Source organism: Gigantopelta aegis, chromosome 10, assembly GCF_016097555.1.
Source record: "Gigantopelta aegis isolate Gae_Host chromosome 10, Gae_host_genome, whole genome shotgun sequence".
Lineage (NCBI taxonomy): Eukaryota > Metazoa > Mollusca > Gastropoda > Neomphalida > Peltospiridae > Gigantopelta > Gigantopelta aegis.
In genome coordinates this window covers 22,487,693-22,503,028 of record NC_054708.1, presented here as the reverse complement: position 1 = coordinate 22,503,028, position 15,336 = coordinate 22,487,693, and the positions used below count along the sequence as shown (strand labels likewise).

Here is a 15,336-nt window from a genome sequence, read left to right as displayed (position 1 = left end):
TGTAAACGCGGCTTAATAATGATAATTTATTTCGAGATTGATTTGACTGGATTGTGTAGTTACCACCTTGCCTGAACAAGGAATCAACACGACATGTCACTGACAGACAGACAGTTTACGAGCAATCCGTCAAGTCGTGACACTCGCTGAGTATACGTATGACTGTACTTAACACATCAGTGCTTACCTGTCTGAAAATGTGACTCTTCTTCCGGGTTATTGACTTCGGGAAGGAGGGGTGAGGAGGGGGGTGGGGGGTAGACTTTTAATACACTGCTGATCCTGTGGTTAGTTATATGAGGTAGTGGGGTGTAGTTTAGTAGTAGAGCGCTCGGTGAGTTGTAGGATCTATTTTTCTCGACGGATTCTTTTTTTCTTCTTTTTTTTTTCTTTTGTTTTTCTGGGTAAGGGATTCATCATAACCTGTGTCACAAGACTGTTATATTAAAGGTATTGATAAAAATATTATCGTTGGAAGGAATAACTTATGAAGCGACAACGGGTGCATTCCCCCTCTCTCTCTCTCTCTCTCTCTCTCTCTCTCTCTCTCTCTCTCTCTCTCTCTCTCTCTCTCTCTCTCTCTCTCTCTCTCTCATTCTCGCCTCTCGCTCTCTCTCTTTCTTTCTGTCTGTCTGTCTGTCTGTCTGTCTCTCTCTCTCTCTCTCTCTCTCTCTCTCTCTCTCTCTCTCTCTCTCTCTCTCTCTCTCTCTCTCTCTCTCTCTCTCTCTCTCTCTCTCTCTCTCTCTCTCTCTCTCTCTCTCTCTCTCTCTCTCTCGGAAGCAGGGATTGGGCAGGGGCATGGAGCATGAGGAACTGTCTCCCAACTCTGAATATACTCATCCCACCCCGCCCCTTCCATTTTCTAGCATCGTCTACGGAACATGACTCTATAATACAGTTCATTATACTTGTGTAATAAAAACAAAACGTTGACTAAACTACATGTAGTACCTGCTGTAGGTGGGATCTCGATACAGTCAAATATCGTGTACTGATAGAATATTCCTGATTGGATATGTCCATGTTACAAAGAATCCAGTCATTGAAATCTGATACTCTCGCCAGTGCTATAGAACCGTAGAGGTATGAGTGGGCTGTAGTGATAGTTTGGTTAGCACGGCAACCTGTCTCCACTGTATAAAGATTTCTCCCAGACTGTGAAATATGTACTTAGGTGGTTCCGGCATCTGTAAAATAACATTACCAGATTTAATAATGAATCAATGGCAGGTGTTTTGTTGATTAAAAATCAGTAAAAATATAAATAGTGCCACCATAGACTCATCACCCACTAGCACCATTGTTGCTATCCTCAATTCTAATTTTCTAAGTGTTTGCAGTTTTGTCTAAACGTTTGTAGTCTTCAATACTCGTTCGTTTAAACGTAAATGAAAAAAATAAAACAGACATACAGGCTACATTTCCTCATCAACTATGCTACCGAAACGTTTCAGGAATTGTTTGCAGAGGTGAGGGTGGGGGTATAGAAGTTTATAGCATAGTAGGGTGCCACGGCATGTTTCCCCGTAAAATATATTAAAAACAACAGAAAATTTGCTGGACCTGGGAGTGGACGGGTCGACAACCAAAACTCATCTACTCTTTTCACAATCGTTTTATATCCACAGTTTCATGTTTGTGTGTATTATTGTACCAAACTTTCTACGTCCCTTCGGACTACTGTCATGGTAGACTGATAAGGATTGTTTTAATTAACCCACACGTACATAAACAACACATAATTTATTGGTTTTACAGCACACAGCAAGGTCAAATGTGGAGTGACCGGAACTGGGTCACAAACCCAATGATTGAGTTTGACCAGTCAACTTGTTATCCAGGCATTGATCAATGTACACATGACAAAGATTATGCAGCAGTGAATGATGAATTATTGTGGCCGGATTAAACGTATTGTTCTTACTTTCCATACAGATGGGATTACTTCATAATCAACGATGGCCAGGAATATCTTTGTAAGTAGGTTTTCTTTTCTTTTTCAGCAGTATTTTTAGTTTTATCGCTTGCTAATGATAAATTCGGTTTTATCAAATTAAGATGAACATGTTATTTCTTGCCTAAAAATCGTCAACTACTCTATATTAATAATGATAAAAATTTGGCCTGTAGCCACCTCCTCTACTAGAGCCAATACCCCCTTTATTAGATAGTGTGTCCCTTCCCCGACTCCAGATGTCGTTCCTACGGGCCTGTCATTCCACCAATTAAGATGAACATGTTATTTATTGCCTGAAAATCAACATCTACTCTGTTAATAATGATAAAAATATGGCCCGTACCCCCTCTCCAGTAGAGCAATGGCCCCCTTTACTAGATATCGTGCCCCCACTCCAGATGTCGTTCCTACGGGCCTGACCATTCCACCAATTTTACCATTTGCTTATAGTAGATTAGCCTTTATCACTTTTAAAAGACTATTGTTTTCTTGAAAATTATCAGTAACTGTGTTGTTTTATTGAGTCAGTATCGACAATTGTATGTAAAAGGTATTCGTTCTCAAATGTAGCATTTACTTGGATAGACAAGCATAACTAGTACTAAATATATAATAAAAAATTATGAGAAGGTTACATTTTTGGAAGATCTATAACAGAACTGAACAAAGTTGCAAAACAAACCTTTGTTCCTGAATCTCAAAATGTTATGTTTTGTCGAATATCGATACTAAAGTTTGTTTTGTTTAACGACACCACTAGAGCACATTGTTTAATGAATCATCGGTTATTGGATGTCAAACATTTGGTAAATCTGACACGTAATCATTAAAGGAAACCCGCTACATTTGTTCTCAAATAGGTCAGGTCAGAGGGTTTCACGTGCACATTCAGAGCAAGCTGTTATAGCGCACGCCTGTCATGGGCACAGTGGCCGGCCTTTGCTGGCTCCTCTGTCCAGGACAGGAAGTTTTCTTAATGCAGCAAGGGATCTTTCATATTCACTTTCCCACAGACAGGAACGCACATACCACGGCCTTTTGACCAGTTGTGGTGCATTGGTTGGAACGAAATATCGACAATGATAATGTAAACCTCCGATGGACATTACTCTGCGATATGTGAATAACTAGTTAAAAGTTAATTTGTTATCTTTAACGACACCACTAGAACAATTTGATTTATTAATCATCGGTTGTTGAATATCAGATATTTGGTAATTTTGACACGGATTCTTAGAGGAAACCCATTAATTTTTTCCATTAGCTTCAATGGATCTTTTATGTACAGTTTCCAACAGACAGAACAGTACATACCACGGTCTTTGATATACCAAGTATGGAATTCTGGTTAGGACGGTTAAAAGCCAATAAGAGAATGGGTCCATTGAGGTGGTTCGATCTTATGACGAAAGAACAAGGGCAAGCGCTCAACCTACTGAGCCAGACACTGCCCCTCGATATGCTAAGAAAAACCCACAATAATTCTGCCAGTCCGCAAGAGCTTGGAGAGTACTCTATTTGCAACGACAACTTGATCTAAAACATAATACGCAAGGCCGTTTTGACAGTTGCTGACCGTTCTGGCCGCTTCTCCTCTTTTGATTTGTACTGCCGACAGACTTTTTTGTACTTACCGGATGTCCAGTCGACTATCGTAAATACACTGTGCTAAATATTGCGTACACAAATAAATTCCGTAAATAGATCCGTAATGGAAGCTTTGTTATTTAACATAAAAAGTATTATATACTCGACGGCCGTATATATATCCTGGGCTAATGAGGGCTGGTTATCTTCACGGCGGTCATATTGTAAAGAAAGATCTAGTGTAACGTCACCACATCTCATCTAAACTTCCCCGTGCACATAGTAATAAAATAATGGTGTCTTTTGGTTCAATCTAGGACTCAAGGTCTTCCTTTCTTTGTTACCATTCTAGGTTTGGATTTGCTGGCTGTGCTGTATCAACATGGTGCTGTCGCAAAACGCTGACAAAATGATGCCAGTCCGCCATCCAGTTCCCGTGACGTTGGAACATTCTGCCGCGTGGAAACCGGAGCAATCAAGAATCCACGGCACAGTTCCGCTGTCTCACTTTGTAAGGAAGTCCCGTTTGCAGCGTCGCAAGATGTCGTCTGCAGTTCGCGCCGCCGTCGAAGAAAAACTGTCGGAAATAAACGAACTGCAAAACGAAGCCAGAGAGTTGCTGGGACAGCGCAGACGCGTTAGCATCCGTTCTAGGATCAGACTTAGAAAACTCCCAGTCTCTATCTCGAACCAACGAAGGCTTAAATTAGTGCATCACAGGCAGGGCCCAGAACTTTTTCACCGAAGTCCACAGATACAACTTCCTGAGATTTCTCAGAAAAGATTACAGATACAACTTTCAGATATTTCTCAGAAAAGACTACAGATACAACAACCAGGAATTTCTCGCCAAAGATTGCAGATACAAATACCACACCTGACTGCAAAGCAGACGTCGTCGCGAATAACTGGTCCTCTTCATCTTTCCGAGCTCCGTGTGCTCAGACCACCTGTCCGTCAAGGTCGCACCCTGGGTCAGTTGTCTTCGGGAGACAGTCTGAATAAACCGAGTCTCAGTCGAGAACAAGTTGCTAGGATCTTACAGAAGATGAAACAGAGCACAAGAACAGCTCCCACAGCCATGGCACCAACACGTGTGTCAAAAGAAGACCTGAATCGAGGTTTGAACGGCATCATGGGGTGGATAGAACACCTGGCCACCTTGAACAAGATGCCCGTCTCGCGAAATCATCGGGACGTCAATGCATTGAAAGCTCAAGATGGTAGACGTAGGCCAAATGTTCTTTATTCAAGAAATGTTGTACGCCAAATAGATGCGGTCGCCCAACCGGGTATGGCAGTCCTAGGTGATGTTCCATCTAGTGTGGTGCGGTATCAACACCAACGGCTGCCACGACTGGAAAATTCAAGAGTTAAATTAATACACCAGCGGCAGTTCCGAAATCCAAGAAAAACGGAACGTGAACTTCAGTCAAAGGTACAATACTCGCCCACATTTTCTGAAGGACCCCAGCCACCACATAAATATCCACTGACAAATGAGCACCAGACACGACAGCAACATCCACGAAATATACCTTTAAGGGAGCAACCACAATATCCACAACGGACAAATGGACAATATGAACAACACCGGCCACAACGACATTACCTACGAAAAAACCCTGAAAGACAGCAGCGACAACATACATTGCAGGCAAGTGAACAACGTGAACCACGACAATATCCAAGAAAAACACCCGAAAGGCGGCAGCGACAACATCTATCACAGGCAAATGAACAACGTGGGCCACAACGACCCTATGAACGAAAAGCATCCATCAGGGATCAGCCACAATATGCACAAGAAATATATGAACAACATCAACGAGGACGACACTATCGAGAGAAATCATCGTCGCGCGAGCGGCGACCACCTGAACAACGTCATCAACGTCAACTACAAAGGGAATATCCTCGTGAAGCGTCCATAAAACAGCAGCGGCGTTATCCCCAAGATTCACACGACCCACATGGTCAACACCAATCACGACGACAACATCAAAGGAAAGTATCAGTGATGGATCCGCTACCTTATCCACAAGAGCCAAATAAACATCAACAACGACGACAATATCAAGAGAAAATGTCTGTACGAGAGCAGCTGCGGCATTCACAACAAAAATATGAACAACGGCAGAATCTCCGAACGTCATCCGGAAGGGAGCCACGACCGTATCCACAACAGACGCATGATCAAAATGATCAACATCAGCCACAACGACAATATTTAGAGAAAGGATCTGTCAGAGAGCCGCCACGATATCAACTACAAACATATGAACAATACAAACAACAGAAACCGCAACGAGAATATCCTAGAAAAGAACCCATAAGACAAAAGAGTAAGTATTCAGGAAGATTACCCGAACATCAACAGCTGGAAACACAACATCCACAAGATGCTTCAAGACGTCAGCAGCGAGAATATCTACCACGAACACATGACAAACATGAGCCACGACGACAACGGAGACTATCCGTACGGGAGAAGCGACAATATCCACAACAGACTTATGAACAATATCAGCAACAACGGCAATATTCACCGAAAGCGTCTGCAAGACAGCAAAGACAATACTCACAACGTAGACAAGAACATTATAGACAGCACGAGTCACCACGGCAATATCCACGAACAAAAGCACTTGAGCGACACCTACAAGATCCACAATGGACATATGGAAAATATAAACAGTATCAGAAACAACATAAAGATTTAGGAAAGGTATTACATTTTGTGGGTCAGCAATATGCACCATTGCGATATCCACAAACACAAAACGAACAGAATGAACAGGAACAGAAGCGAATTTATCCAGAACATATATACACAAGAGAGAAGCATAAACTTCAATATTCGAATAACACATCACTGTTGCAGCATGAAATTATACAATACCATCATAATAAGCAGCAGCAGCAGCAACAACAGCATCAACAGCAACAACAACAACATCAGCAGCAACATCAACAACTGCAGCAACATCAACAGCAGCAGCAACATCAACAACCACAGCAACAACATCAGCAGCAACATCAACAACCGCAGCAACAACATCAACAACAGCAACAGCAGCAGCAGCAACAACATCAGCAGCAGCAGCAACAACATCAACAGCAACATCAGCAGCAACAACAGCAGCAACAACAACAACAGCAACAGCAGCAGCAGCAACATCAACAGCAGCAACAACAGCAGCAGCAATATCCTCTCAGTTTATCTACATGCCAACAGAGACAAATGCATACTTCACGACATCCACAAACGCCTATAAAGCAAGAGAAGCAAAAGCCTAAGCAGAAGAAGCTGAAGCAAACTGCGTCCATAACGCAGAGGAAATTTTTACAACAGCCACTCGTACAGCAACAGCAACAAAAGCAGGATCCACAACATATATCCACTGTAGAGCAGCAAAACCAATATCCAGAAAATACATCTGTGAAAAAGCAGCAACAACAGCAATATGCTGATGTATTTGTAGAACAGAATCAACGACAACAGCAGCAAACAGAACTCACACCTGCAGTGCAGCAGCGACAAAATCAGTATTCGGAACATACACATGTACAGCAGAGGACACAGCAACAGCAGCAGCAGCAGCAACCAAAACATCAGCAGCAGGGCCAATATTCACAACAAATACCTGTAGAACAGAATCAACGACAACAGCAGCAAACAGAACGCACAGCTGCAGTGCAGCAGCGACAAAATCAAATTCCGGAACATACACATGTACAGCGGAGGACACAGCAGAGGACACAGCAGCAGCAGCAGCAGCAGCAGCAGCAGAAACATCAGCAGCAGGGTCAATATTCACAACAAATACCTGTAGAACAGAATCAACAACAGCAGCATACACAAGACGTACATACAGTGAAGCAGCAACAGCATCAATATCGGGAAAAGACACATATACAGCAGAAGGAGCAACAACAACAGCAGCTGCAGCAGCAGCAGCAACAACAAAAACATAATTCACAACAAAGATATGTAGAAAAACAACGATCTTCACAGCACATATTCCTAGAAAAACCGAAACAAAATCCTTTACTTATACAACCTGCTGTTCACCAACACCAACACCAATACCAACACCAACACCAACACCAGAAACACCTTCAACAAACACCAGATAGATCAGTACTGCAGCAACAACAACAGCATCGCCATCAACAGCAACTGGATCTAATCCAAAGACAGATTCGAATACTTAAAGAGATTTATCAACGGTTGAATACTAGTACAAATGCAAAACCTCATAAGATGCCAGTGAATAATAATACATGGCATGCTGGAACAGGTGTCACTGAGAAAAAGCCGCCACGGACATTGCTTCGTGACAATAATCATTTACTGAACGCTCGTCATAGTCTCTTTAAGATGTCCATTATGTACAAAATATGGCAAATCAAGTCTATTGTGAAAAAACCTACTTATGTCTTGATAAACAATCGAATGTTTTTAATTATGCCTAATAAGCATGATGCTTGATCAAAGTCGGTCATAACAACGCTGTATCTTCCAGATATTCTGTTATTTATTTTATCTTATTCTACATGAGTGTATTTCAACTACAGACAAAACGGCCGTTGACATTCCTATATTCCAATTGTGGAGCACAGGTTTGAACATTTGCTAAGATGGATCACTCTCATAACTTCGGCGTGTTCAGGAGGGCGAGCTATCTCGGTAGCTAGCTTTACTGAGTGATACGCAAAACGTTAGGTGAATGTGATGTGATAGACGATGTTGGTACCAGTCAAGTTGTTCGCGTGCGTTCGGCCCCCTGAACACGTCACTTGTTTTCTATTGTTTATTTATAGGCTTACAATTTACTGTAGGTTTTTACATTTAAAACAAAGCCTGGCGTATGCCTTTGCATATGATAAGTCGAAATAATATACTGTACTGTGAATAAAAACAGAACAATACAGGTGGATTATTCGCTCAATAATTGTTCTTGGTTTTTAAAAAAGCAAATGGCAATAGAGAAAACTGTAAACATGAAGGGAAGACAATTTTATCTCATCATTGTGAATATAGAATCTCTGGATGTCAAAGTCAAAAGTGATTTTAGAATCTGTGTATGTCAAAGACAACAGGAAGGAAATGTCTTATTTAACGACGCACTCAACACATTTTATGTACGGTTACGGTTAGAGGAAACCCGCTGTCGCCACTTCATGGGCTACTCTTTTTCGATTAGCAGCAAGGCATCTTTTATATGCACCATCCCACGGACAGGATAGCACATACCACGGCCTTTGATAGACCAGTCGTGGTGTAATGTCTGAAACGAGAAATAGCTCAATGGGCTTACCGACGAGGATCGATTCTAAACCGACCGCGCATCAGACGAGCGCTCTACCACTGGGCTACATCCCGCCCCGTCAAAGTCAATAAAGATGTCGGAATCTGTGTATGTCAAAGTCAATAATGATACTGGAATCTGTGTATGTCAAAGTCAAAAGTGATATTCCTTTTGTCATCGACTGTCTTTCCGTGGGTAAGATAGCAATACATCATCTTTTCATAAAAGCGCTTCCGCTGACCGACTGTGAACACTATTAATAACCATAACTCACATTTTCTCATAATACTGCCACACAATCAGTGTTTCCGGTCGGTCATGCCGAATCAGAAAGGTGTCCTTGGCACAAACGCTGCACATGCAGTAATGACCCAATGTCATTTAAAATCTTTGATCAACGGGGAAGGGGAGGGGGGGGGGGGGGGGGGTGTATGTATGGGGGTTTTTACTAGTAGAAGGGGATTAAACTATTTGTCTCCATCCAACCCCATGATCCTTTTTGGAACGACACATCAGCCCAATGTTTTAAAATATGTGTCAGATTAGTATTAAAACACAAGGAGAAGAAACATGCTTCCACGACATAGGCGGTCGGGACGTAGCCCAGTGGTACAACGCTCGGTTTGGGATCGATCCTCATCAATGGGCCAATTGGGCTATTGGTCCTTTCAGCCAATGAACCAGGGCTGGTATATCAAAGGTTGTGGTATATGCTATCCTGTTTGAGGGATAGTGCATGTAAAAGATCCCTTGCTACGAATGGAAAAAAATGTAGCGCGTTTCTTCTCTTAGACTATATGTCCAAGTTACCACCTGTCTGGCCGATGATTAATAAATCAATGTGCTCTAGTGGTGTCGTTACACAAAACAAACTGTTTTCCATGGCATAGGCTATCCTTGGCGAGTAACAGCAAAGGGATGTAACTGCGTGGCAGAACGCTCACATAAAGTGCGATGTGTCATGATATTGGTGGACCATGTTTTTCCAGTGCCAACCAGTGCCTTAGGATTGATGTCTAAAAGGTTCTTTAATAATGATGCTATGATCTTTGAAAGTACTTAATAATAAGATCCATTTCTACTTCAATTCTTAAGAGTAGACTATGTGTAAGTAGCAGCCTTCGTGTCGCAAATACTAGTTTACAAACTTAACAACGTTCGGTTAAAACATTATTGAGTATCGTCAATATTATGGATTGTTTTGTATGTTTATTTTGTGCTTTATTTTTTGTGTTTGTATTGTTGTTGCTTTGTTTTTTGTTGTGTTGTGTTGTGGGTTTTTTTGTTTGTTTGTTTGTTTGTTGTTGTTGTTGTTGCTTTAGGGGGGTTTGGTTTGTGTGTGGGGGGGGGGGGGGGTTGGGGGGTATTTGTTATTTGGGATGTTTGTTTAGTTTTTTGTTTGTTTGTTTGTTTGTTTGTTGTTGTTTTTGTTTGTTTTTTTGTTTGTTGGTTGGTTTCTTTTGTGTTTTCTTTTGTTTTGTTGTTTTGTTTTGGGGGTTTAATACATTGCTATGAAAGAACGTGTCTAAGAATATGTATGTTACGATGACCTAGATCTTGTCTTTGGGGTCGAGATCAGCTTCAAAATGTGTTGACCTGTGATAAATGTACACGTGTATTTATCAGAGACGCGTGCGTCTGAATATTGTTGATAACAATTGGACCGGCCTCGGTGGCGTCGTGGTTACGCCATCGGACTACAGGATGGTAGGTACAGGGTTCGCAGCCCGGTGCCGGATCCAACCCCAGAGCGAGTTCTTAAGGGATCAAAGGGTAGGTGTAAGGCCATTACACCCTCTTCTTTTTCACTAACCACTAACAACTAACCCACTGTCCTTGACAGACAGCCCAGATAGCTGAGGTGTGTGTCCAGGACAGCGTGCTTGAACCTTAATTGGATATAAGCACAAAAATAAGTTAAAATGAAATGAATATATAACAATTGTTTGAAGCTTGAGCAGCCCAAAGAAAGTGTTTGATCATCAATATAAATAAAACAGGTCTATTTCTTCCAAAATCTTATGTTATTGTTTATATTTAGTTGCATGCATATAGTTTTAATGTCTTGTCATCTGAATTCTTTATTTTGGTTTGTAAAAAATGTACGTGTTTTGTGGCGTCGAGTGTAATAAAGAGATGGTTATGGCGCCATTTGTGTTAATTCTGTGTTATTGTTATTGTTGTTGCTTCTGTTGGTACAAATAAAAAATATTATTATTCTAAGCAGGTGCGTGTGCAGGGATTTTAGCAGAGGGTTTAGACAGTGGCGACCTACGTTTATAAAGGGATCGAGTCATGCTGCCCCCGGGAAGTATTTCGACCCCTGATATATATATATATATATATATATATATATATATATATATATATATATATATATATACACACACACACACACACACACACATAGTAGAATCTCATTGGCTGGAACGCCCTACGGTCGAACCTACCGGTATTCTCGAACCAAGAACAATGTCCCAATTTTTCTCTCTATTGAAACCCTTTATTTTGGTGCTGATTGGTCGAATACCCCTAGGGTCGAACAGAAGCTTTCTCTCGAAACAGTTTATTGGTCCGAACTGTAAAATTAAACATATTTAGCTCGAACGACTACGTTTATCCGAAGAAATATAAAAAAAAAAATGTATGTATAATTTGTTCGTCTATCCTTTCACGCTTATCGTGTTGTTTATTCAGCACCTGTCCGTAATTATCTTGCAATTGTAATGCGGTAATCGTTAGATGAATGAACTTTGCAAATAGCACCAATCAATTCATGAGTCAATCGGATCATCTCGCCCAAGCCGGTTTTACGGAAACATGCGAGGTTGTCCGATTGATTTTTGTGTTACAGAAGCACCCGACAACGGCCGAATGCATGGTTCGAACTACCCGATGGGTCGAACAGACATTGATGCACCGACAGTGTTCGAGCCAATGAGATTCTACTGTATATATATATATTTATATATATGTGTGTGTGTGTGTGTGTGTGTGTGTGTGTGTGTGTGTGTGGAGGATACTCCCCGAGTGTCTTGTGATATCATAATTTATCAGCACGAATTGATAAAAGTATGAAATCCGAGGCTTGCCGAGGATTTTTATACTTTTATCAACGAGTGCTGATAAATTATGATATCACAAGACACGAGGGGTGTATTCTTTTTATCATCCATTATCATTCTTTTAATTTGCGACAGCTGTAAAAAAATGTCAGTAACGTGGGTTGAATGTCACTATATTTGGCAGCGGTAGACTCGTTAACTAACAGAACAGCAGTGGCGTGACGTCACTAATGATAGGTTTAGCGCTGAAACAAACACAGTGACGTAACAAAATATTGTTTTGTGATTAAAATTTGACCAATCAAGATTATAAGAAGCGGAGAACATCGCAGGAGATATCGCAAATTATAGTGCCAGCGAAATCTCCTACAAAAGCCTTCAGTGGATGATAAATGAAAATATCCGTGTTCTTCTTGTTGATCAGTATATTTATTTATAGCTCCGCTAGTTCACAATCGCGTCCAGATCCGACTGACATATATCAACCACCCACGTCTATTTGCACAGTGCAGTTATTACTGACACCGATTATTACACTCATGAGGTGTAATAATTCACTTATTACATGAATTCGTAAAACATATAACCCGCCAAAGCCACCCCGTTTGTTATCACGACACTTTGATGTATACACTTGACAGGTCACAGATCAGCAATGAATTATCGTTGAAATGTCGCACATAGCATCGCATTAGTCATCATTTCTTTACCGAACTGCCCATTTTTGATGATTCGAACATGAAACGCTGTCATCCAAAATATTCGCTTTGGGTGATCCTTCTAGCTTGGGGATATTCAATATAATATTATATTGATGGGTATCTTCAATACTAATATATAAAGAACACGTTCCGCATGTACATTGGAACATGACTGTAAAGACGTAGATCTTGAAATAAGTTTCATATTTAGCAGTCTGAATATTTGTGCCTGCAGCCATAAGCTTGTCAATCTCGTATTCTATATATCTATTGCTATTCTGCAAATTTATATGAATCTGACGCCCATTCGTTCGTTCGTTGATGTTCGTTCGTGAGTGTTCAGATTCATTTCATTCGTTCGTTCGTTCGTTCGTTCATAAATGCATGTATTTGTTCGTTTCATTCTGTTTGGTTGATCCTTTCCATCCACACGTCATTCAATCAATCCATTATCCAATTCAAGTGTATGTACAAAACCAGAAAATAGTAAGGATATGTCAAATCGTCTAATATGGCATGGAAAAGCTGTTAATTTGATACTTTCCACTATTTTTGGGCACTACTTTTTATAAATAAATGAAACACTACAAATTAAACCCTGAGATGTGTATGCTATAGGCAACTGCCCCCCCCCCCCCCCCCCCCCCCCCTCGGAGGGTACGGCCGGTGGAGATTAATTTTGAGTTGGTGACTGGCTGTTATGAGGTCATGACCCGTGTTTTCCAAGTAACCGTAAACTCATGATGTAATTTTAGAATGTCGAGCAACATTCGCCATTCACCTTGAACAGGATAAAGCCGATATCTTAAGGTAGTAACCGGTTATTTTATTTATCCTCCATTTTTTGTGTATGCAAATCGAATATCGTCAACCTAATAAGGCTTTTGCAGTTTGACGATGATGATGATGATGATAACTAGTTTAACGTGCCCAGATCGGTGGCCTGACTCGGGATGTGGGGATTGGGGGGGGGGGGGGGGGGGGGGGAGGAAGGGGTAGTGTTGAAAATGGGCAGAGTTTGAAAATAGCAATTAGTAAAAAGGTTAATAGAATGTTTTTGTTTTTTTAAAGAAAAAAAATTACAAGCCAAAAATAAAAAGAATTGACTGCTCGGCCGAATATTTATATAATTTGGAGCATTTTAGAAGGACAGTTCAAAAATAAATAAGAAAAGAAGAGAGGATCGGACTATTTAATAATATTTTTTAAAAAGAAGTAATTTCGACATAAATTTTTTAACGAAGGTCTAAATGTTTAAAGTCCGATCTATATGTCCACGTGAGTGGCCTCGTTAAGGCCATTAGGGTGTGGAGGTTGGCCTACGGCGAACTGATGAGCGGAAAACCGGCAAAGGTGGGGATGAAGTGCTTCCATCTCTGGTCGGCGAGGATGGTTATGACACTCCGGTAGTCGTTGCCGAAAAGGGCCTTGACGATCCTGTGGTTGGTGTGGCTATCCATCTCTCTAACTAGGACCGCTTGTCGGTAGACTCCTTCTCGGCGCTGAGTTAGTACCAACCCCGTCTTGCCGGCTGTAGACTTGATGGTGTGTAGCTCGTAAGCGCTTCCATCAGGCAGTTGTTTCAGCTCAGGTTCCACTAGTCCGCCCATCAGTGATGCCGGATTCGAGGTGTCCCCCTGCACGAACTTCAGGAAGCTGGACCTGATTTTCCTGATCTGAACTTTCCAGACGGCTTCCGAGTCGGAGGGTGACGGTGCCTGTGAAGGTGGAGGTCTTGCCTTGTCAGGCTGGTCGCTCGGCTGAGCGACGGTCTTCCTCTTCGCAAGTAGAGAGCACAGGCGACAGCGTCCAGCTTCGTCGAGAGTTTGCTTGGAAGACTAGTGGGGTCTAGCCAGACGCCGGCCGTTCCCAGGGCAGTTTGCCGGCATGCAAGATTAATAGAATCTATCACCGTTGTGAGATATATATACGGCTATTCCAACCAAAGGGACAAAAACATTTTGTCCCGAGGGTTGGAATTGCCTTATCTATACCTCACAACGGTGATTGATTCTTTTTCTTGCCCATTTAATTACAGTAACAAAACATTAATTTTGCAAGCTACTATTGTAGAACGATTCGTATACTTTTCACCTGCCAACTCATTTAAGCATACGCGGAAAAATATAGCCCACCTTATGCAACGACATAAATATGTAATGTTCAACTTACCAATAAATATAAAGTTGAAAATATTAATTTGTTTAAATATTTTTTAAACAATGATACAACGTGAAATGGCAAACAGAATTTGGAAAACCATGAGTTATGACGTCAATCGTAGTAAAACATGAGTTATGATGTCACGCGTATGTAGAAATCGTCTAGCCCTCGGGTCGGACAGATTTATCTAGCCCTATGGTCAGACAGATTTTTCTAGCACCATGCAAAAGCTGGATAAACCTGTCCAGTGGGCAAGAAACATGACGTCATTCTTTGTAAGACGCTAGCTACATTCTGTCACATTCAAAAAGCGTTTCTAATCCCTAATTCATAAATAAATATACAAGTTATGTATAATTATCGCAAAACTAGACTATTTGAATTTACTGTACTAAAACAAATTATTTAAAGAGTATGTTTATTGAAAATTTAGTCTGCTATACTCGAGTTGGGTCGAGTCGGGTTTATGCCATGTGACCTACATTTTTGGTTAGTGACTGAAACTATAGAGATCTATCTAGTCATCATATCTTGCTAATATATACAGT

General features: G+C 41.2%; 1 protein-coding gene across 1 annotated transcript; it reads left to right on the top strand.

Moving 5' to 3' along the window:
- The first annotated feature begins 6,788 nt into the window (after positions 1-6,788).
- Positions 6,789-7,737, top strand: LOC121383537 (putative uncharacterized protein DDB_G0271606). The gene is made up of 2 exons (XM_041513624.1): positions 6,789-7,412; positions 7,576-7,737. The coding sequence occupies exons 1-2, from the start codon at positions 6,789-6,791 to the stop codon at positions 7,735-7,737; spliced, it is 786 nt and encodes a 261-aa protein (XP_041369558.1).
- The last annotated feature ends 7,599 nt before the right edge of the window (positions 7,738-15,336 follow it).

Coding starts and splice junctions, on each gene's coding strand:
- LOC121383537 (XM_041513624.1), top strand. CDS start 6,789: ATGCATACTTCACGACATCCACAAACGCCTATAAAGCAAGAGAAGCAA. Junction 7,413..7,575: donor AACAGCAGCATACACAAGAC/GTACATACAGTG, acceptor ACATATTCCTAG/AAAAACCGAAACAAAATCCT.